Raw genomic sequence first — 23,026 nt, forward strand, 5'->3', positions numbered from 1 at the left:
CAGTTGTATTTTGGTATCTGTGATGAAATCAGTGCAAGTAAAAACATGACTACACCTGTTCACTTAATGTTGCAAGTTGTAACTAATTCTAGACCAGTTTATCCCTGACCAACCATGGCCTTTAATAGCAACGAGCTCTCCTGGTGTGCTAGAGGCAGGGGAGCGCACCGCACGGACATCATCATCATGTGCTCTGCAATCTCACACTGCAGGGCTACAAAGCGTACATCAGATGACAGAACAGCAAGGTTACTACTGCCGACCCAGCTGTAAGGGTTATTCAGTGTTATCTATTCACATTTGTGAGTTTCATTAAAGAAACTGGACACTCATCTCAATGCAAGATCCTCCTGAGAGATAACCTCGAGACTCATCGAGGCTCTCTAGCATAGACAAGGGCATAAACAATGCCCTCATCTCCGAGTCCGCAGACGAACGGAAGTTTGGCTGCACGGGCAAGGGCATTGTGGAGATATTCCGAGTGTAATCTGCCGTGCAGGCTGCGGTGGCAGGAGGGGCCCTCACCGGATGGTGCCGGCCAGGAGCGGGTTGAAGGCGTAGAGCCAGTCCTGCATCTCCTTGTCGTTGCACGCCTGCAGTAGCAGGCCGCGATGCTGCGTGCACACCGCAAATGTGTTCGCCGTCTGCACCGACGGGCGCCACCATCGCCGCCGTGGGGAAAAGGGGCAAGAATCATTTTCCCGCGGCAACTGGCACTTCTTCCACGGACTCGAAATTATTCACGACGGCCAGGGGAATCGCTCTCTCTCGCCTCAGAGCCGCTGGGGGACACCCACAAGGCTAGACACCGGGATACTCGGCCAACACTATCCGTGCAACGGAGAGATTCAACAGGTAACTCCCATTCATCGAGTAAACATTCACAAAAAAATCCCACACCATGAAGATTAATATTATAGCAGCAGCACATACAAATTAAGGCCAGATTGGCTCAGCCTGTCCCATGCCAGACGTAGTGACGCGTGCATAAAATCCAGGGCTATTGGAGGCCTGGGTCAGTGAATCACGCAGACTTGTGATATTTCCAAACCCACCCGCTGGGTTGTACGGGGGCCATGAGTTTGGCAGTACAGCAAGTGAGGTTGTGAATTAATTTTATACAACCATTGTGTTATCACACCGCAGGCATGGGCTCTCTCTGAGTTCCACCACAACGATCTAGAATAATGAAACAATCATTGAAAATTATTTTGGCAAATAAATATTATATAAGACTATGATCAAAGTTTTAATACTCATTCTGCAACACTGTGCAGTGCTCATCTCTACTGGTGGACCAGAGCCGGTTTTTGAAAAACACAAATTCCAATAAAAAAAATATCGGTGGTCTCTGCACCGTCATGGTGTGACAATGCATATGACACAATGGTACGATGAGACTCTTGAACATTGCGACGAATCTTTGTGCCATTTGCCAGGCAAATGCCTGGTGTCCCGGTAAAGGGCCCAGTCCTATCCTGGCCTTACCCTGCCTCCCTGAGCCTTGCCCGAATTTCTCTCAGGAAAGGCATTCATCGCCCCATCACGTCACAAGATCCATCGTCAATTTAAAGCTGAGTATTACACCTCAACGTGTCACCGCCCCGTACATCGCCCACTGCGCCCCGAGTCAGGTGCGTCATTGCGCTGGCGCCGTGCCGTTGGCCGCTCACCTTGAGCATGGCCTGCTGGTCCTCGCTGTACTCCACCTGCGCGTTGGACAGGTTGAGGACGCCCCTCTCCACGGGGTCCTTGTCGCTGTTGTAGATGTAGGCGTAGGGCCGGCGCACGGCCACAAAGCGCTTCAGCCACGAGTTGGTCTGCGGCTCCAGGAAGTGCAGGTAGCCCTTCTTGGACACGACGGGACTGGGAAGGGGCAGACGACAACATTGGGTGGCGTTAGCTCAGGGGAAATCTGGAAAAGGGAATTTTCTCTGCACAGGCTCCAGTGTGCTTAGACACAGAGTTCATGCTTTGTACGCAAGTCTTTGATACGTAAGTTAAGTTATTCCCGATCACAGATCACTTGAGGTTTTTAGCGAAGGGGGCGATGGTTGCGGTGGAGACCTGGCTCGTATCTCCTCGATGTCCGGCACAAACTTGGCGATGGTCTTGTCGAGGTTCGGCTTGCTGGGGGAGCGACCGACGCGGTGTGGGGCCGGCAACACGAGGCTGGGAGCCACCTCGGTGTCCGGGGACGGGCTGGGCGTGCGCGACACTGCTTCTGGGGTCCTGCAGAAGCAGCAGCAGGAGCAGCAGAAAATTACTCTGCGTTATAACAAACAGCAACCCAATGGCGTTAAACAATATGCTTGAATACTAATTAAAATAGTTACCATGTTACTTGGGTTAAAAGGTTCTTTATTTAATCAAGTATGAAGCCATTGTGACATATCACCCGTTTTCCAATGGAGACCCTAATGACCGTGATTACGCAGGAAGCCCTACGCCAGTTGTGGAAATTCCACCTTCCTATGGAAGCGGATACATTAGCTATTGGAAATCCACTGCTGACTTTCTCACAAAAAAGGAGAAACCATTTTACCGACCCTGGATGGATAATGGGTTGAGTCAGCCACCAACCAGGATTTGCAAACCGTTCGCTCCAGTGCCGGTCAATAATCGTCAACGTGATACACGCTCGCCGAAGTGATTGCGAGGCAGCTCGAGCCGTGGCAAGGACGCTTGGCCGCCCGGCTCTCACGGCTGGAGACGTCGCGGGCTATCGGCGGTGCCGGCCATGGTGCGGTGCTCACCGCTGGTCCATGGAGCTGTAGCGCGTGTCGGCTAGGGAAGGGCAGGTGGAGGAGGGGGTGATGGTCGTGCTGCTGATGTCCGAGATGGAGAGGTCCCGCGTGAGGGTGGACGCCGTCTCCGACAGCTATGGTGGGGTGGGGGGGCGGTGGAAATCCGGCGTCAATGCCGGGAGGGGGAGGCAACGAGGGCGTGCTCGCAACAACGAGCAAGTTTGTGAAGCGAGGCTCGTGAGGGTCAGCTGGTCTCACCTTGTTATCACTGACACTGTTGAACACCTGGCTGAACTCTCGGTTGAAGGTGTGGGTCAGAATTCGCAGACACTGGAATGCACACATAGACGATAAAGAGGCATTGCTTACGATTATGCTTGGTCGTCTCATTCAGCAATCTGTCTATATCATATTCATGCAGCATAGAATGTGTATAAACTTTTGCTTAACCTACGCATCTGGTGCTGTGTGAGTCACGTGTAAAAGCAATCATGAAACAAACTAAACGCATCTGAAGGCGCTTTTGTATTTTGCGCAGGTTAAAGGTATCTCGGGCATGAAGCATCATGGGAAATAAATACTAGGAGAGCTGCGATGCTAATTCTCGTTAGGCAGCGCACACAGCAGCCAGGGGCGGAATGCCGCCCAGCCCGTGGATCTCTTTCTCGTGCTTCTCCTCCGGCTGCGCAGCGCTCGCATCGCCAAGGGCTGTGGTCATGAAATTTGAACCTTTTTAAACAGGTCTCGACATTGGTTTATTTATTTTCTCTCTAAATATCAACGACGAGTGTTTCAAGGGGGCGATCGCCCCCATCGCCCGCCCCTTGGATCCACCGCTGCACGTCGGCGGGAGGCCGACTGGGGGAGACCGGGCCCGGGGGACAGGGGTGACGGGGTTGACGGGGTTGACGGGGTTGACGGGGTTGACGGGGGTGACGGGGGTGACGGGGGCGACGGGGGCGACGGGGGGGCCGCGCGCGCGGCGCCACCTTGGCGGCGAGCTGCTTCTCGCGCTCCAGCAGCGTCTGCGTTAGCGGCGAGGCGTAGCCGCTGCTCTCGCTGGGCGTGGGCGTGTCCAGCGAGGGCGTGGCGGCCTCCTCGGCCGACGACGAGATGTGCGACGAGCAGCTGGTGGACGAGCTCATCATCCCGGCTGAGGCCGAGAGGGGGGACGAAGACGACGACAGGAACGAGTCGCAGCCACCGGCCGCCACGGCGCCCCCCGCCGCCGCCTGAGGCTTGTGGGCGCCGCCCTCCAGGCGCTCGCGCAGCAGCAGGAAGTGGCGCGTCTTCTCCACCTGCGCACGGCGGCACGCGGCGGGGCTCAGGGACTCGGAACGCGAGAGCGCGGGTTTGGACGAGTGAAGTGTCGCGCGTAGTTGCCACGGTCTGTGCGTGTGGTTAGTGACGCTTGATACTTTAAATCTGACATCTGAGCCTTCTACGTAGCACACGTGTGTGACTCAATTCCAACCAATGAGCTCTTGAGTCTCTAATGTCACCCACAGGCAGAGGTGCCTTCACGTTGTGATTACAAATTAAGATGAAATGCAGAATACACGACACAGACTTTCGAAAATAATTACATCGTAGAAGAAATTATAATTAAATACATAAATCAGTGCTGCAAGCTGCCTTCTCCAACCCACGCTAACCAGCACGGTGAAATAGTGCCCACGACCAACACCGCAGACTGACCGGAGGCCTGTAATGTACTATAATAATGAACATATTATTGACGGCAGGGATGGAGGGCGGTCGGCACTGCGCACCTCCTCCAGGTGGCTCAGGCGCTGCAGCTCCCACTGGTGGTCCAGGATGAGGCTGTCGCTCCGCGGCCTCCAGCCCGAGAGGTTCTCCTCCCCGCGCACGTATGCCACCGACGTGTCCAGCACGCGCCGCCTCCGCCTCTGCATGCCTGAGTGGATGCGCGAGCCACGTCACGACGGCGCAGCAGCTCCCCCAGGCCAAACTGGGCCACCGTGAGCTAATGCCGGAGCTCAAGTAATATGATGGGTACTTGAAGTTGAGATTTAAGTTAAGTTACGCAGAAAAGCCTCAATGGGGTCTCGAGTCCTCTTCAGGAGGGTGCTTCAGTTTTTTCAGGAGGGGGACAACGATTGATGTGTTTCACAATTAAGTGATTAATAAGTAATTTTTCAAATTTCCACAATGTTGCCCACACAGCCGACTGCTCTTCAAATAACATCATAGAATCTTTAACGTATACTGTGAAGCAGATGTCACTGTATGTTAACGTTAACACATCCGCACCGATAACCAGGGCGGCCTGGCGGAGTGAAACCGTGAACGTCTGCAACAAGCAGCGGACGCTCGACCGCTGAACCGCATCACAGCCCCAGTGGGCTGAGTGGGTGGTGGCCCAGCTACAAGACCGGCCTGCCAGGTGATTGCCTGATAGGTCTACAGCCCAGTCCAATCCTGACCTGACTCCCTCTCTCCAAGCCTTGCCCTGCTTACCCCAGTGACTCCTGCTGGCTGTCCTATGCAGATTCATGGTGGGGGGGGGGGTAGCAGGGAGTGCAGCTGTCGCCCCTTCATGATGGAGATTCATCATCATCAGGTCATCATTTAATATTACACTATCTCAAACCTTGTCCGTATAAAAAGGAATTATTATTTGGATGCAACATGAGAGGCATCTGATCCTTTAACTCATAAAATCAGGAAAGGGTGCCACAAGTTCAGTACCACCAAACCAACGGAACTGTGGTGACAGCTGCACCACCTGCCTTGCCTACACATTTTCTAATTGTTAGACAACTTGACCCTATGAGCTTCCAAATATTGCTGTCAAATAAAATCAAAGTGATCTGCTTAACTCGTGGGTGAACAATGCGAGGTCGTTCGGCATGGGACTTCATGATCAGTCCGGAAAAAATCAAACAGCGCAAATGCCTCGGCCGCTTGCTGCGGCACGATGCACCACACTCGCAGTGTGGCTGGGAAGAATCTGCCCGCGCAGTATCGCTCACCTGGGCTGCCATTGTCAGCCTGTCTGCAGAGGCTCAGCTCGTACAGCCCAGTGACTCGGTTACTGTCAAGAAGAAGCAAACAACGACACAGACTTTTAGAGTCTTTATAAATTATGATGCAGAGTTCACGGCAAAACAACTGCCCTGCTTGCCGAGTGTTGTGTACAGCATTAATTATGTATTTAACACAGTGGCTGAGCAGTGCGAAGGAAGAAGCAGAAATAAGAATTGTGACCTGCAGTGTGATGGTGAGCAGGTGAGTGAGTGGGTAGATGGGTATGTGAGTGATTGTGTTGTTGTGGTCTGCAGTGTGCTGGTTGAACACAGATTGAAGGAGACTGAATCCACAACATCTGTGAAGTGATGAGGAGGCGACTGACTACCGGTGATTGTTTGATTGGAGTGAATCAGTGATTGTGTTTGGTTACGAAGGGGAGCTGTGCCTCTTGGTAAGTACTCGCCAACGCTCTCTCACCAGTCAGGCGAGCGGCTGTACCCACTGCCGAAGAGGCTGCGCAGGGAGCGTGGTGGTGTGATCTTGGCATCACGGGCGTAGAACACCATGCAGAAGTCCTTCGTGATCACAGCCGGCTGCGAGCAGTTTTCCATCTTCGAGAGGAATGCACCCACACACGTGCACAAACACGAAACGCACACACGCACAAATACACGCACACATGCACAAATACACACACGCATGCACACAGTGAGCAATTCAGACCCTTGATGATGGTGTCATTTTCATTGGGTTTGCAATAGGCCTCCAGGTTATTACTAGAGACAGGATTCGCATGGAAAGACTTGGCCTGCAACATAAAAAGATGGAATTTCCACTCCTGGTTTAGGGTTACCAAAGGAGACATTGCATTCAACACCCATTTGAGCACTGTATTGGGAAAATATAAATATAACTTTTACTCTATTTACTTTGTTCATTAAAATCGTAAAGCAGCATTATATACTACAGCTTCAGACATGTGTTTGCCATGAAGCCCTGAATCAACATTCACACAGCAGTGGACCAATGCTGTTTCTTGCGAGTCAACTGTGCCCAAGGATGCTGCTCTCCACGCCCCCGACCCCTCACCTCCAGATAGGCTGACAGGGTCATGTAGATCTTCTCCCCATAGGGAGTGACACGGTTCAGCTGCAGCGAGTTGTGCAGCGAGCTGTCCCACACGGCCTCGAAGCGAAAGAACGTCCTGCGGTAGCGGGGAACGACGCGGTCAGCAAGACGGCCGGCTGTCCGACGAGCCGGCACCGAGCAGAGCGGCCGCAGGTGTTAGTGTGCCGTGGTGTGCCGCGTGATGGTGTGGATGGCACAACATGACGTGTCTGGATTCCTTCAGACCTAATTTTATTTTACCCGTACTGCTCCTACACATGTACTGCCGCTGCTGCTGATGCGGCCTAAGATTTGGCGCGAACAAAGTTTTTGCGAAGCGTACCTTTAATAAAATACGAACACGGCAGCGAAACCAAATGCAAACTATAGAAGCAAAGTATGAAGCGAACTTGAAATGCAAGTGCTTGCGGGAAGCTTGCAACATGAATTGCATAAGACGCACGACAGCACAATACCTAGGCATGTCGGAATCAAGACATTGCCTGCAAGAAATTAAACACAAACGTTAGTACCATCCTTGCGATGGAAAACAAAATAACATAAAAACACCAAAAAATGCAAAGCGTAAAACAAAAGACTCCGCGCATTACATAACACCGTCTGTAACACTTCTGTGCTCAAGATGACATTAACATGTGCCCTGCAATATATTCTTTAAAAAAATAAACAATTCGTATAACAGTATATCTATTAGATACGTGTGCACTTTTTCCCCAACAAAGTACAATAAAAAAAACTCCAAGTGAAAGGCATTCACCCAGACACTGCTCAAATTGTCAGCAGCTCTGAGTTTTGTTGGATGCACACAGCACAGGAGGAGTGTGGGAGCAAAGGCTCATGGGAGATTGGCAGGCGTGTGGGTGCACGTGGTCGGGTGCGGACGCACCTGTCGTCCCCAGCGGGGGAGATGTACTGGGAGGAGAGGATGTTCAGGGACAGAATCCCGGGGTCTATGGCGGCGCTCTCCTCGAACTCGGGCGACGTGCGGATACGACCTGACCACCGCACACGCAACGCGCACACGCACGTCCTCAAGTACAGCCGACTGAGACACAGGGACCCCTTCCCTCTGTCACTCCACACAATAGCGAGCAATTGTTTTTCTAGCAAGTGCCGACATGAGCTCGTGACGACTGGAGAAAACCCCCTACGGACGCTGCCTTGCCAAACCAGGCCGGAGTTTGTTCCATTCCAACCTTCCTGTTCGTGAGCCAAGCGCTCTCGCCTCCACGCCATCTCTCATCTAAACAATGACTGAATGGCAGTACTCAGTTGTGATGAGCGTGCACCATTGAAGTGCACTTTGTGTAACCACCAGGTGAGACCTCCAGAGTCCAGGATAGAGGAATCTCATTTGCAAGAGTGACCTGAGGGTGACCTGGGTCCCCACAAGGACAAAAGCTAAAGCATGAAAGAAGTGCCACGACACAGCATGTAGAAACCAGAAAAACAACGCGTTACAAAATAAATAAAAAAAGACTGTACAAACACACTTTTAAATACATTTTTAGTAAAATTAAGAAACATAAAAGGAAATATAGATTTTGGGTGATTTTTGCACAGGTGTGTAAACAGACAACAATTGTACAATAGCATCACACAGAATCGATGGCTCGCCATCACACTGTGATGAGACAGGAGAGTAACCAGGGCCGCCGCTTCTGAAGCAATGGCGTTCCGGGTGTTCAGGGCGCTAGTTATCAAGAGGCGTGCCAGCTTCCCGACTCACCGACGACGAGCTCGCGCACCTCCTTCCACTGCACCTCACTCTCCGTCTCGTGGATGATGGTCACCACGATGCGCCTCTGGATGCCCTGGTGGAGCGAGGGGGGGGGGCATGTGGTCATCAATACGACCCTGCCGCACCGTAGCATTCGATCGGCTACAACCGATTTTACACAATAATAATAGCTAATCAAAACAGACGGACGTGTGCATTGAGAGAAGGGAGTAACGGATAGGAATCTCTCAAGGTAGAGAGGAAAAAGAAATGGAGAGGTAAAAATGTAGACACTTTGCAGAGAAGGTCAAGGCCCCAAGCCTGTGTTTACAAAAAGATGGAGGGAAATTAAGATCATAGCAGGGAAAACCAGCTTCCCATTGAGTGGATGCTGACTGGTGGATTTCTCAGCATATTGGAAAATTCCTAAAGTGTCAGGCAGCGTGCGTCACGGTGAATTTATATTTCATTCCGAGTCCGGTACCCTCGTTAGTGGCCATGTAATAAATCCCCCTTGGCAGCTTGTCGAGTTCCCACAATTAATGTCAAGGATGTACGTCTTTGCGTTCTGTTTGGACTACCTCAATACATTGCCTCTGGTTTGTTGTCTGGTTTGTACCGTCTCATCGACTCAAATGGTCAAAATATAACATTGGCATATGATTTGCATGCCAACAGAAAACTGTCAATTATTACACGCACAATTTCATGCACGAGGGTCTGAACAGATTTAAATGATTAATCGAGAGTCGTTACACAGACACACGAGTGGGTGGATTCACCAGACAGGTTAGGCTGCTGCAGCGTTGAAATCTGCACGAGCGCTTCCGCGATAGCGTCGGTAAGGTGATTGAGCAGCGCGACGCTCACCTGGTGGAGCAGGTAGACTCCATGGCAGGGGATCCCACTGCTGTGGTCCACCAATGCGGGGATGTACCTGCACACACGGGAGGGAGCGTCGATGACCATCGCTCGCACCGCAGCTGTCCGTCACGGCAGCTCCTCGCAGACACTGTGCTCTCAAACTCGCCAAACACGAGGCCTCGCATTCTGCTCAAGGGTACAGACTGCTTCTGACTCCGGGGAACAATGAATCACCCAGAGATACAACTGAAACATAATTGTCTCTGAACCCATCATCATCATCATTAACATCAGCCGTGGTAAATCCAGCAAGGGATTAAGGTCTCCTGAAGTCACCACAACCTCTCACTATCCCGAGATGTTTTCCTTGGCTGCCACTGACCATCGTCCATCATCCCTTATAGCTGCGATGCGTCCTGCGGTTTGTTAGATGTTCTTAATCGACGTATCTTCTCTAATTCACGTGGCCTGTCTTTAAATCGTGCATTTCTCCACACTTCTTTGTGCACTGTTCAGGTTTTGTTTTGTATTTTTTTGTTATTAACCACGTTTTGTTTTTGAAGCCATCGTCCCCAGTAAATGCTGAGGTGGAAGCTGGCATTGCCAAGCCAAATACTGCAGTGAACAGGAATTATTAATGGATAGAGTCTGAAACAACAAAAACCTGGCTCTCACTCTACATCACGCATTGCACTTAATTCAGCATCGATGCGTGACCAACAAACTGCTGCCACTACAAAAAGTAAAATATACAGAGAAGATAAAAAATGTACGGCGTAACGTCCGCCGGAAAGTCGTGCGTTTGCGGCGCCCTAGGGAAGAGCGGCATGCGCTCCTCCACGTAAACGTCCATGGCCCTTCCTGTTCTACCCACAGGTGCACTGCCTTCACTCTTGACGTTCCTACGACCGCAATTTATTTGCGAACGTTAACAGAGAATTGGAAATTTCCACCTTTGTAAAGTAATACGCCGTCCCCTTTTTGCAGTGGGAGCATTTCCTTCAACTTTTATGAAACCAGATCAGAATTAAACGAGTGCAGTGGGAGCAGTGTAAAAGTGCAACTAACAAAAAACCTCGCCACCACCTTCAGCGCCAACACTGCCGCGTGGCATGAGCACAGGACGCCGCGTAAATGAAGAATGCGGTGAGTAATGAAGGTCTCTCAGGGAACGCCACACTGCGCTCGCTGTACTGCTCATGGAGGGCAGCGCTGAAATGGATAAGTGGCAACCGCTCAGGTGAAAGCAGATGGAAGGGGCGACGTGTACAGCATGGGCGCACGTGTGAGCGTGAGCGTGCGTCTGCCGAGCCGGCACGCGACAGCGAGGCTACTCACTCCCCAGTCGGCTCCAGCTCCGAGATCTCCACCCACAGCAGCAGGTCGTACTTGCAGTGGCACTGGCCCGTGTTGGGCTTGCTCACCGTGTTTAGCTTGGTGGCCGGCACTAGGAAGAGAGGGGGAGAAAGTCATCGTGCCCACCTGGAACGTCGTTGCCGACGGCCGCGGTGCCGACGGCCGCGGTGCCCACGGTGCCGCCGCCGGAACGCCGGAACGCCGGGCGAGCGTCCCGCACCCTCTCCTCTGCACGAGCGAAACCGCCATCGGGTCGGATCGATTTGCGCGTCCCGCCCGGTAGATTTTGCGGGCAGCCACTCGACGGTGGCCATTCCACTCGGAATTAGCAAAGCGTACAAGCGCCTGCGGTGTTTACAGACGGCAATTGGTGGGCAAGGAGGGAACTGCTCATCGGCGCCAAGACGCCGGCACATCTCCTCTAACACACCGCATCACTTTCGTAGTCGTCTCCCAATCCGGGCTCTGCCGGTAACTATTTAAAATAGATTTTAATGCGTGGATTTATAAATACGACTGTTAACCGTCAACTTTGAGTTTTTTTTACAATGGTTTAACTTTTGGCGGGCGTCCCGTTACCATGGCGCTGCAGGATGACCGGCGGGGCTAGCAGCAGCATTAGCGGTGGGCGGCCGCGGCGCCGGCGAGGGCCGCACAGGGGACGCTTCGGGGCGGCGGCCGGAGGACCGGGGCCCACCGCTGGTGCCGGCGCCGTGGGCAGCGCCGGCTCCAAGCTGTCCAGCAGCCGGGCGGCGGCGGACACGGCGACGTGAGCCGAGAAAGCGCCCAGCACGCACGAGCTCACGCAGCCGGAAACCAGACACTTAACGAGCTCTATCTTTCTGTCGTGATCTGCAGGCGGCGGTGGCGATGGAGGCGGTGGTGGAGGTGGTGGCGGCGAAGGAGGGTGGGTGCGCCCGAGGTGGAGGGTGATGAAGTGAGAATGGGGGGTGCGGCGGGTAGGGGGGAGAAAGGAAAAAAAACGAGACAAACAAAAACATCCATGCGATGCGAGACCATGCGGGGAAACGGAAACACAAAAACGCAATGTTTGAAAATCAAAATAACGTTGGTTTGGAAGCATGAAGATACTAAACAAAATCATGCAGAGGTTTTTTTTCCAAATTAAATGTTCAAAGTAAGCATTTTGTATGAAAAAACCTTTACGTGAGACACGGTAGATGAAAATGATGTTTTTCCAATGATCCGTGAAGACTTTGTTATTATTCTGCTCTGCAGGCCATCATCTACTCTGCTCTGCACGATCCACCTCAAGTGGAATCCTGGGACTGTCGACTATGCGGGTCCCCACACGACTACGCGTCGCCATCCTCACGGCGACCCCGCGGCCGGGGCGCTTCTGTTGCGCGCCGTGCGAGCCGGAACGCCGCGGAGCGCCCGGCGGGAGCAGCGAGTGGCCTACCTGGTTTGGAGAGCGGCATTGCCGGCGGGAAGTTGCGGCGGGAAGGCGGGATGGGGCTGCAGCAACACGTTGAGAAAGCAACGTCAAAGAGGCATCCTGGGAGGCACTGCGCGATATTCTGAGTGCGCGACTCAGTGTGCGCGACTCCGTGTGCGCTGTCATGGGTCCGTATCGCCCCTCCATGTTTTAAAAAAATCTTTCTCCAATTTAATCCTAACCCTGGATTGTGACAATGCATAGAATGTACCACTAACATACAACTCTTGTGTGTGCGTATCTGCTTGTGTATGCACGCCCATGTGACCGTCTCTGTGTGTACACACACCCACGTCCTGATGTTTGTGTGTGGGGAGTTGTGGTGCAGCGCTATAAACCCGGCACTGCGCTATGAACCCGACAACCCGGGTTAGATTCCCGCTCATGGCCAACACCAGTGAAGATTATCTGAACCGGTCCCGGTCGACTCAGCCTCAAATGAGTACCTGGTGCGGTGTGTAAACATCGCCACTGGGGAGAAAAAGGCGGTCGGGCATGGTGCTGGCCACCCACCCCCTCGTGTACCGTTCTGGCCTTCATAGGTGCTCGTGTTCCTTTGTGTACCCGTTTGCGTACACAAATCCATGACTGTGTACATGCTTGTGTATACATTTGCGTACACACCCCCATGTGCCGACATTTGAGTGTACAGGTTTGTGCACACACACCCATGTCGCTGTGTGTTTGTGTACACACGCCCATGAGACTGTGTACGTGTTTGTGTACACAGGCCCATGAGACTGTGTGTACGTGTTTGTGTACACAGGCCCATGAGACTGTGTGTACGTGTTTGTGTAAACAGGCCCATGTGGCTGTGTGTACGTGTTTGTGTACACAGGCTCATGAGACTGTGTACGTGTTTGTGTACACAGGCCCATGAGACTGTGTGTACGTGTTTGTGTACACAGGCCCACGTGTGCCCCCACCTGCTCAGCTCCCCGCTCTGGTTGTGCAGGGGGTGTTGCTGGTAGTGACCGAACACCTCAAACACGATCGGCTGGCTCTTGATGTACTCCACAAACGACTTGGTCACTTCCACGGCAATCTGCAACAGAGACCAGAACACTGAACAACACCCTTCGTCAACACCCGAGGGCCTCACTCTGTGTCCAGGCTAATGTTCAGGAAAGGGCAAATGTATTTACATTCATATTTATGTTTAGTTGTTTTTGCTCTAATCACCATTTGCGTCTGCACTTTATTCCATGCTAAAGCCTCCGTCATTTTGGTGACCCCACATCTGTCAATTTTGTAAATGAGACGATTCTGAAAACCTCGCTATCCTTGTAACGACGATGACAATGACGTTGATGATGATGTGAGAGGTGTCCTCACATTCTGGACGTGGTAGAAGGCGAGAGGCGGCAGGCCTCGTCCCGAGTTCTTGAGGGGCTCTGTGGAGAACGCCTCGTCGTGGCAGTGCAGGAAGCTGCCGCACGGACCACAGTTTTCAAACCGATTACACGACGGAACACAATTTTAGTTCCTGGGTAGTAAGTGTCATTTCGTAATTGCTTATGCCTATAAAGTATATAAAATGGCTATTATTCCCCACAAACTTTGATTCATATGTTGTTTTTTCTGACTTATTGTGAACGAAAAGACACAAATTCACCCGTTTTATCATTGAAAATAGGTAAATTTCAAAACATCACTGTCCTGGTCACAAAGGCAAAGTGTGTGGGGAATAATAGCCATTTTCTATACTTTCGAGGCATAAGCAATTAGGAAACAACACTTACTACCCAGGGACAATAATAAAATTGTTACACAGTGTTATCTTTGAGCACATTCATATCTATATTCAACACGGTTGCTGAGCACAAGCCTTAGAGGCCCAAAACGTCAAACGGCCAGGAACAAACAGCTCTATCAAAGATGTAATCGATGAGTCAACTCGTTCATTGAATGGAGTACTCATGAGAGATTAGGAAAAAAGATGGGTGGGGATTCCGAAGAGGAGCAGTGGTTCAGTAGAAGCAGAACGAGAAGTGGTTTGCCCTGAAGTGTGGCGAGTGGTTGAGAGTGTTGGTTGTAACCTGCAGTGTGGTGGTTGAAAACAATGCGGATGCGATGACAGATTCGGTGTCAATATGAGTGGAGGCATCAATGAGTGAAGTTCACAGGGACAGTCATCGATTAGGAGCCATCTGACTGCTGGTGAGCAAGTGACACGGGTAAAGTAATGTTTTTAAAATGTGATTTACCCATAGCTACGGTATGTTTGGTAATTTTCGCAGCGCTGAGTATTGGGCAGCAGAGAGCAGTGCAGCAGATGCATTGTTTACCGTCTGTTTACTGACATCAACGCAAAGCCCCCTTTCTCGTGGTCATGTGTGCCATGAAGATAGGCACATTCCTCGAGATATCACACACAATAGATTTCCCTCTGATGGCCAGTGTTATTGATAAATGTGTCGAGCTGTTGAATGTTTTTTTACGGAGCACCCTTTACGTCAGGGCATCTCAGAGAGATGTACACGCGATAAACAACAAACATTTTGAAAGTGCACCCTCAGTGGCAGCTGTCCCTGTGCGGCAAAACGTGACTCGGTACCTTGCCCGCGAGCGGCATTAGTCTGCCGGGGGGGGGGGGGGGGCGACAATTGCCGTGCGTGACCCCAGTCGAGCAGTTGTTGATGTTTGCCTGGCGCTCGACTCACTTGAACTGGCAGAAGATGTCGGCGTACTCGGGCGGGATGCCCGAGGCCTGCAGCACCGTCACGCGGAACGTGAAGGTGCTGCCCAGCGCCAGGTGCTCGCCGGCGCGCTCCGCCAGCGCCCCACGTAGCACCCGGGCGGGGCTGCCCAGCTCACTGCCCGACTCTGAAAGCAAACGTCGTTTTATTGTTCGTTGTTGTTGTTAGAAATGCCGTTGTGCAAGAGTTGGCACATTTGACTTCATCGTATCCAACACGTCTCTGATCAATGTGGAGGAGTTGACCAAATAACCTACAGGGTTCCCTCTAGGCCAGTTCACTGGCAGTGACATGAGTGAGCAATTGCAGGTTTGCAGGTTCGCGCCTTTACCTTTATTTAGTGTTATTATTATTATTGCAAAAGTGACCAACGTGGCAGTTAGTTTATACACTTCTTTGTATCATGAGTGAAGCTTCAAAGTTACACCCCAAGCCAGTCAATTCCATATTTCTATGGCATAAACAGTTATTTTTGTAGGGCATCCGCTGCTGACGCTGGGTGCACAAATGTGACGTCACGGTGCGAGTGCACACTGCCGACCGGACTGGCTGCTGGCGACGTTGTTGTTGTTGTTTTCCTCCTCGTCCAGGGAGTCGGTGTCCATCGGGGGACCCTGCCCCTCCACCACACGCAGCTCCTCCTGCGAGGCGCCCACCTCCGCCGGCAGCTCCTCCTGCAGGAAGGCCTCGCGGTCGCCCTGGCGGCGGCAGAAATTACAACGTGACGTTTCCAGTGCACGTAGAGGAGCCGGGGCGAGATCCCAAGAGACCAGGAAAGAGTCACTTGCAAATATGACTGAACTGGGTCACCAACACGATAGCTCAAAGAGTAGCTGGTCTAAACGACAAAATGGCCACACTTCTTTGAGCTTGTGATCTTTTGTACATGCAATGTTGCACAATTTTGCGTGTTGTTATATCTGGGTTTTTTCCCGCCTGCACTCATGTTTCTGTTGTGATGGGTTTACTGATCAGATACAGATGTGGATTATTGTCATCTCTCACACCACCACCGCCACTGTATTTTTTTACATGGTAACGCTCTGCCAGGAAAGCAACATGGGTGTTTGCGCGAGGACCTTCCAACAGCACAAGCACACAAACACATTTCTCGCATCTTGATGCCACAGGAGACTACAGAGACCTCGGGCACTTAAGAGCAGGTCGAGTGCTTTATTACAAGGCTCCTTCTCTGCTGACTGGCGTCTCCACATACATCACAAGTAACCCATGGCAGCCATCGTAAAATGGCTCTTTAGCTTTGGACACAATAAAAGGGTGGACTTGAATATCCCTGCCGCTTGGCTGTATCGAAATGAAAATAAACATCTTCTGGAATTGATTTCGGGTGGATGATATGTAATAAGGATCGGTCTCAAGAACACGAGGCGATCATTTATCTCATGGGCTGAGCTATGGTCCTGGCGGTGGCAATATCCTGGTGTTGTGTATGTCTTTGATTAACAGGCAGCCGGGTCTGTCAGGGGCTTTGAGTGTCATTGCTTGTGATAAATGTTTGATGCGACGAGACGCAATGTCAAAATCACTTTGCTAGGATGTCCGATTAAGGCCGGGGGTTTGGACAGAAATAATTTGAGCTTCACCTTTTTCAGGTCAAAGAAAAGGGTACAGTAATATTTTAATATATGAAGTTATGAATAAATTCATAAGAGAACATAAAATTGGATGAGCAATTTCTTTGTTTTATGAACATTTGGCTTTTGACATTGAGGGTCAGATTCAAACAATACATGTAAATAATGACAATAAATATTCTTAGCATTTCAGTTATTGTTTTATGTACAGGAATGGACTCTATTTGGCAAAGCACTCACAAATTGCATTCATAGAGCATCTCCACGTGGGCTGCATCCCCAGGGAATGTACACGGCTGGGGGACACGTGCATAAGCGAGACGCGTAACAAATGGGTATTGTTTATTTAGGAAATGCATCTCTGCCCCGTGGGGGAATGTCACAAAGATGATGGTATGCAAGTAACAGAGTAATAGAAAGAGGCAGTAATAGTCTGCAGAGGGAAGGAAGATCTGCAGCATGGGCCTGACCAGAGTGAGGAACTCTGCCATGGAATTCCAGAGCACGGGGGCACCGCAGAGACGGAGCGACCACGAATGAGGATTGTCCCATTCCTGCATTCCCACGTTGCGTCTGCAATGCGAGGAGCGCAGCACGCGGTCTCTGTATTTGCTTAGCAGCCGTGCCCAAGATCTCTGCCCCTACCCTTCACCGGCGGGGACCGCAGACTTTGCCAAAACAAAGACGCGCAAAATTGCAAAGCGTGCCCCTCGCGTGCATTCGCACCGCCCGGCTTGCCACGGGAGCTCGCCCAGCGTTCACGTGCGTCGGAGGGCGGCCGCCTCCGCTCTGCGTTGCCGCGGAGCAGCCCACAGGAAACGCAGCCCCACGTTTTGCTCCCCACGGACTGCCATTAGGCCTAAAAGCTTCCCGGCTGCCCCTGGTAATCAGATGGACTTCATGAATTTAAAATGAACAACAGTAGTGCGCCTGTGCAATGAAAATTGATCTTTTAAAATAAATAATTAAATACCCCTGATTCATAAAGGCAGCTTTAAATTACACTTACATTTTTTGGTGTCAAAGAAGTAAATATACATCCAGGTAAATTAATGTGCAGCAGATTAGGAGGATAACAGTGTGCAGTCTTGGACCATTAATTGTGCAGAGAATCCACCCCTCCTCCTTTGCACGTGACCTTTATTTTGGTCATTTATCTACAGCCCAATTCTGCAACCTTCATTATTTGGCAAATCGTTCCATAATATGCTGTCGTGCAATCCTATTGGTCATTGTAATGACTATATCTATAGGGTATTCATAGCAGATAATATAAATGAACCAATAAACGAGACGTTAGGAATCGATTCTTGAACGAAACTGTGGCCCTGCAAGGTGCCAATGCACGAGGTCTGTGGCGGGTGAATCGCTGCACGCAAACCACCAGGCCCGGCGCCTCTCGGCTATGGGGGGCAGTAGAGCAGTAGAGCTGTTGTGTGCACCACCACGACAGCAATAAATAGCAAAGGAGAGCGACCTTGGGTGGTCCCCAAGGGACAGCTGCTGGTGCATGGGGCCCGGCCTGGCACCCATCAGCTCTGGCCCTGCACCGCCACAAGGTAAGGACCTCACGGCGCACGGAGACGCCGCTCAATGCGTCGCCGATCTCACCTTGCGGAAATATTGGTCGTCAAACGATATCTTGGCCGTGCCTGACTGCCGCACACCGGAGCCGTAATCTGGAGCTTCGTCGTCCGCTGCCAAAACAAAAATCCACACCGAGCCCGACGATTCCAATGTGCTGACCAAACCCAGCTTTACATGGAATTTGTTGGATAAGTAGCCACATAGGCAGAATGAAGAGGTAATTTGGCCTCCTCCATCAAATTAGATAGATTTAGATACCGCTTGGCTGAAGCACACAAAGTGTCAAAGCAGTTTCCTGCTCAAATGAGCAATGGGGCAGTGCTCATCTCCTGTTTACAGCACAGGCTCAAGGCTTCCCATTGTGCAGGGGCAACAAAAACAGATTCTCATAATCAAATCCTCAGCATGACTTGTGACAATTCGTCAAATAATAGTAAATTGTTATGCAACTATTATTAAGCATTGACAAGTAATATTGTGTATAATCACAGGACTGAGGGTAAATTGAAATAATTAATAATGTCCAGCCCTCTGCCCATTCACTGCTGGATGAAGGTCTCTCCACACGGTGTAGAACATCGGGGCTGTTTCACTATACTTCACCACACCGGTCAGTGCCAGGTGGTGAAAGGAGAAGGCGGGCCCAGGACCAGTTTAGAAATGACTCGACCACCGGCTGCAGCCGTGACCGGGAATCGTACTCGGGTTGCTGCAGTCGTCACGCAGTGAACTCATTGCCGAGTCGCTCCTCTAACTAAACTAAACTTCATGGATCGTGGCTCCTGAGAAAGCAAGTTTGTGAAGCTCATTAAGTTGCGATTCAATTCCTAAAACCGCTCCCCTAAAATGCACTGCAACAGCCATACCATATTCCGAAATGATTCTGCACACACGCACGATAAATGTGGCACTAAATTGCATAAACGGCTCATTAAAAGTAATCAGAGGCCCATAAAAGAAAATAGGTTTCAAGGCCATTACTTATGCATCTCATTAAAGAAGTCACCAAGCTGCACATTTAAAATTTTCACATTAACGTGACATTATTTTCACCCCATGGGTGAGGGCGCAAGGCTGAAGGTTCTGTGCAGATCATGCCAATTAGAAAATTTCAGACAAATGAAAGCTGTGCTGAAAAAAAATTCGCAGTTGTACAGTTTGACACAATTTATCCGTAACAGTGCCAGAGCATTTACATCCAAGGGACAGGACCACGCTGACAAACCATCAGATCCCAGCCACATGACGCTCACACGTGGAGGTTATAACGTCAATGCCTGCTCTATATAAACCAGGCACAATCACCCCGTGGGGCTCCAAGTTACACAAGTTGTATGCATGTTGGTCACCGTTAAGGCAAATTAAAAGATTCATATCACCGAGTCAACTAACCCATCTGCAGGACGGTGTGCAGGCTGCACGTCGATACATTTATTGTGAATTTTCTTTAGATGGTGGTGATGACGAGGACGAGGGAACCAATGATGGTGATAACGATTGTAATGGCAGTGGTGATTCTGACGATGGCAATAATGGTGATGACAGCGATGATGAACACGACTGAGAAAGCGATGACATCGGTGACGATGACGCTAACAATGAAAGTGACGACAATAACGATCGACAATGGGACTGGATCTTCCCGAAGATGGCAGAGATGAGGACGATGCTGGGGACGCAAGAGGAGGCGGCGGGCCCCACCTGTGATAGCCTGCACGGCGACGCGCAGGAACCCCTTCACCTCCCCGCGCTCGTTAGCCACGGCGGCGGTGTGCACCAGCGGCACGGGGTAAAGCAGGTTGCTCAGGTACACGAACGCCCTGGGGGGTGGATGCAGCGGGAGGCGGGGCGGACAGACGGAGGGCATGGGGGTCAGGACCAGCGGGTGGAAGCAGGTGGTACACGAGGCATTGGGGTGATGATAAGGGCAGCAGCGGATCACCAATTTAGCGAGCGCTTGCGTCACCCACACAACAAATGCCCTTTTGTTCAGTTAATACATTTTTGTTCACATTATGGTAATTAAGAAAGTAATAATCATGAGTAGGTACATTAAAACTAAGAAAAATAGGATATGGCAGTCAAAAAGTAAACAATAAATTTACGTTGCCAAATTATTATTAATCACCATCATAAGCACATTTTGTGTTAACGCCAATCATACGGTTACCACCAAGAAGGAAGGCGCTGCTATGCTTGACAGACGAAGTCTGCACGAGTCTCACAGGAAAACGCGATGTCGCTATGCGTAATCGCAATGGAGTCATTTGCGGGTAAATTAAAAAATTGGTAAAAATGCGGACCGTGACGATGGCAAACTAAATTAATCCACAAGGGGAATGAGCATGGCATTTGGTGTGCAGAAAAACAAATGAAACAAAGCGGCCATGAAGACGAGGGTCAAACACGGCAAATGGAATTGTGCGACTCCACTGTGAGAACGCACGCAGGCGCCGGTGCGTGACAAAGCGCCCTTGGTTGAATTTCGATTTAAAGCTTTCGTGACTGCAGGGATTCATCTTCTTGGTTCTTTCGGTAAAGTCATCTGAGGATGGCTGCTTGCGTTGTGGCCGAAACGTCGTGAGAATTATTTTATTATGTTTTATTTTTATTATTTTATTATTTCCCTTCTACGTGACTTTACCGAAAGAACCAATAAGACGCCCTTGGTTGGCTAAACAAAGTGTGGGGGAATGGATGGGGCCATCAACAACAAACAAAATATGAAAATCAACTGAAAAAAATGATAAAAGACAAAAGTCACAGTCAACAAAAAAAACACTTTATTTTTTATCAAATGTAAACGAACCAAAGACACAAAATGAAACTCAAACAGAAAATGTGTTTTATTTACAATGATTGAACTTAAAAACGAACACATGAATTGGATAATAATGTAATGGATTAAATTAGCTCTTAGCAAGATGTATAAACACCTAAACATGTTTTTTATAATTGATAAAATGAAGTGCTTTAAGTATTTCTTTAAAAAATTGTGAAAAAATTGGCATTTTCCATTTTTGGCAGAAAAATAAACAGGCTGTGATGTTACCCAAAAAGGAGTAGAAACTGCCTCTCCCAATGACACGTTTTATCGAGGAACCCCACCAAGGGAATGTAGAACTTCCACCAGCAGCCCAAAGCAGCTATGAAAACGAGCAGCATCGCCCCACTGCTCACTCAGCCGAGAGCAGCATTGCGACATGGCGACACAAGTTTGGCGATTCGCCGCCGTCGATGGAGACATCGATCACTGGACAAGAGCAACCGCAAGCGGCGACAAGTGCAGCCGAGCGCGTGACCGCGACCTCGACGGGAGGCGCGGAGGGAGCACGAAGTGAGTGCAGCCGGAGGCCCACGGACCTCCCGAGGAGGCTGAACCACGGCGATCGGTCGTAGAATGGGTCGAGCTCCCCGTGCAGCAGGCCCGAGCCGGCGGCCCCCGACGGCCCGTCGAGCGGCCCGTCGTCCAGCGAGCTGGCCTCCGAGCCCGTCGTCTCGTCGTCCACGAACGCCTCGTCGTCCAGCAGCTCCAGCGCCTCCTCGTCTTCGTCGTCGTCGTCGATCCTGCGGCCGCGAGCGTCCCCGTCGCAGTCGGAGCTGCCGCGGCCGGCGCGGCCGGCGCGACCGGCGCCGCGGCCGCCACCGCCGCCCTCCTGCTCGTCGGCTAGCTCCGTGATGTCGGACTCCCCGCCCAGCGAGAAGGTGGGCGACGGCGTGAGGTCGGCCAGCCGCTCGCTCACACACGTGCTGAAGAGCGGCGAACTGGCGTCACCGTTTCATTCATTTCGAGCGGGGAGAGGGTGTCGTGTTTTTGTTTTTATAATAATTTGTGTTATATTTTTGTAATTAATTAAGATTTGATGATGAATATGTTTGTGATTTTTTTGGTAAAAGCAATTTTTTAAATGTTTTTGTAATTAGTTAATTAGCACATTCATTTCATTTTGTGGATTTTGTGATTTTATAGTACAGTGCAAAGGGAAGAGTGGGGGGGCATGGAAGGAGGGAGCGGTGTGAGTTTGGAGGTGTCAGGGCAGTGGTGGGGAGGTGGAGGAGGGGAATGAAAGGGAATCAGTGTGAAAATAGTGGCCTAAACGAGAAGCAGCAACAGGGAGTGTCATCGCTCACACAGGTTTAGACGCACACAGAAACGCAGGCGCCACCGCGTGCTTCAGCAGCGGCCCGCTCGGTGCGCTGGAATCCTTGTTGCCCGCGAAACCCCGAGGCACTATCGGAGCGCGTCTGTGACGGACTCTGTGGCCGGCGTTGATGCAACGTTGATGCAACGCTGGCCGTGAAACACCGAGCTGGCCAGACCAATGGGGAGCAGACCTCTTTCCGTACAACATTGCAAAGCGGTGCGGAATTGGAGAACGCAATAGTTATGGCGGCCCGGTGGACCAAATCGTCAGAGGCAATCTCTTTTGTACGTAGAACCCATGCAAATTTTTTTAATCAAACCCAAGCACACATGGGGGGTCACACGAGGCCAACTACAACTTCTGGCAGAGACAGAGCCAGCACAGGAGCCAGCTGCACCACCGACAGCACTTGTCCCCGTCACCGCACCGCGACGCCCGACTCGCACACCAGAAGCGTCGGTTCCTCGCGACGGCGCTCCGGGGAGCAGCAACCACAGGAGGCGTGAGCGTGGGGGGGGGGGGGGTACAGCAGTAGCAGCAGCACAGGGCTCTCACCTGCCGACGAGCCGGAACCAGGGAAAGCGGTCGTAGAAGGGGTCGTGGCCCGTCATGCCGGGTTCCCCATCCTCGGACGCGTTGGACGATATCTCCCCGGCGCGGTCGTACATCTCCCGCATCGTGCCCAGCCGCTGCCTGCCAACGCCAGTACGATGTGAACATCTCCGACATTGA

General features: G+C 51.1%; 1 protein-coding gene across 17 annotated transcripts in view; it reads right to left on the reverse strand.

The window, feature by feature from the left end:
- KIF1B (kinesin family member 1B) overlaps nt 1-23,026 on the reverse strand; it is a 109,882-nt gene that overhangs the window by 3,329 nt on the left and 83,527 nt on the right. For 8 of the 17 annotated variants that reach the window (XM_061566245.1, XM_061566252.1, XM_061566248.1 and 5 more), the window contains 25 exons: nt 22,850-22,987; nt 21,513-21,914; nt 19,851-19,969; nt 18,174-18,259; nt 15,509-15,665; nt 14,932-15,094; nt 13,604-13,697; nt 13,195-13,313; nt 12,233-12,288; nt 11,389-11,661; nt 10,792-10,900; nt 9,460-9,526; nt 8,599-8,683; nt 7,756-7,864; nt 7,325-7,351; nt 6,831-6,945; nt 6,219-6,352; nt 5,744-5,805; nt 4,520-4,665; nt 3,737-4,045; nt 3,006-3,077; nt 2,757-2,881; nt 2,068-2,232; nt 1,674-1,866; nt 526-644 (listed from right to left, as the gene is read on the reverse strand). In XM_061566245.1, coding sequence (XP_061422229.1) covers nt 526-644; nt 1,674-1,866; nt 2,068-2,232; nt 2,757-2,881; nt 3,006-3,077; nt 3,737-4,045; nt 4,520-4,665; nt 5,744-5,805; nt 6,219-6,352; nt 6,831-6,945; nt 7,325-7,351; nt 7,756-7,864; nt 8,599-8,683; nt 9,460-9,526; nt 10,792-10,900; nt 11,389-11,661; nt 12,233-12,288; nt 13,195-13,313; nt 13,604-13,697; nt 14,932-15,094; nt 15,509-15,665; nt 18,174-18,259; nt 19,851-19,969; nt 21,513-21,914; nt 22,850-22,987 — 3,444 coding nt within the window. The remainder of the gene's footprint in view (nt 1-525; nt 645-1,673; nt 1,867-2,067; nt 2,233-2,756; nt 2,882-3,005; nt 3,078-3,736; nt 4,046-4,519; nt 4,666-5,743; nt 5,806-6,218; nt 6,353-6,830; nt 6,946-7,324; nt 7,352-7,755; nt 7,865-8,598; nt 8,684-9,459; nt 9,527-10,791; nt 10,901-11,388; nt 11,662-12,232; nt 12,289-13,194; nt 13,314-13,603; nt 13,698-14,931; nt 15,095-15,508; nt 15,666-18,173; nt 18,260-19,850; nt 19,970-21,512; nt 21,915-22,849; nt 22,988-23,026) is intronic. The other 9 variants (XM_061566257.1, XM_061566254.1, XM_061566258.1 and 6 more) reach the window with 7 other exon arrangements.

Source organism: Lethenteron reissneri, chromosome 36 (genome assembly GCF_015708825.2).
Source record: "Lethenteron reissneri isolate LAM-NWPU_2019-01 chromosome 36, ASM1570882v1, whole genome shotgun sequence".
In the NCBI taxonomy this organism is placed as follows: domain Eukaryota; kingdom Metazoa; phylum Chordata; class Hyperoartia; order Petromyzontiformes; family Petromyzontidae; genus Lethenteron; species Lethenteron reissneri.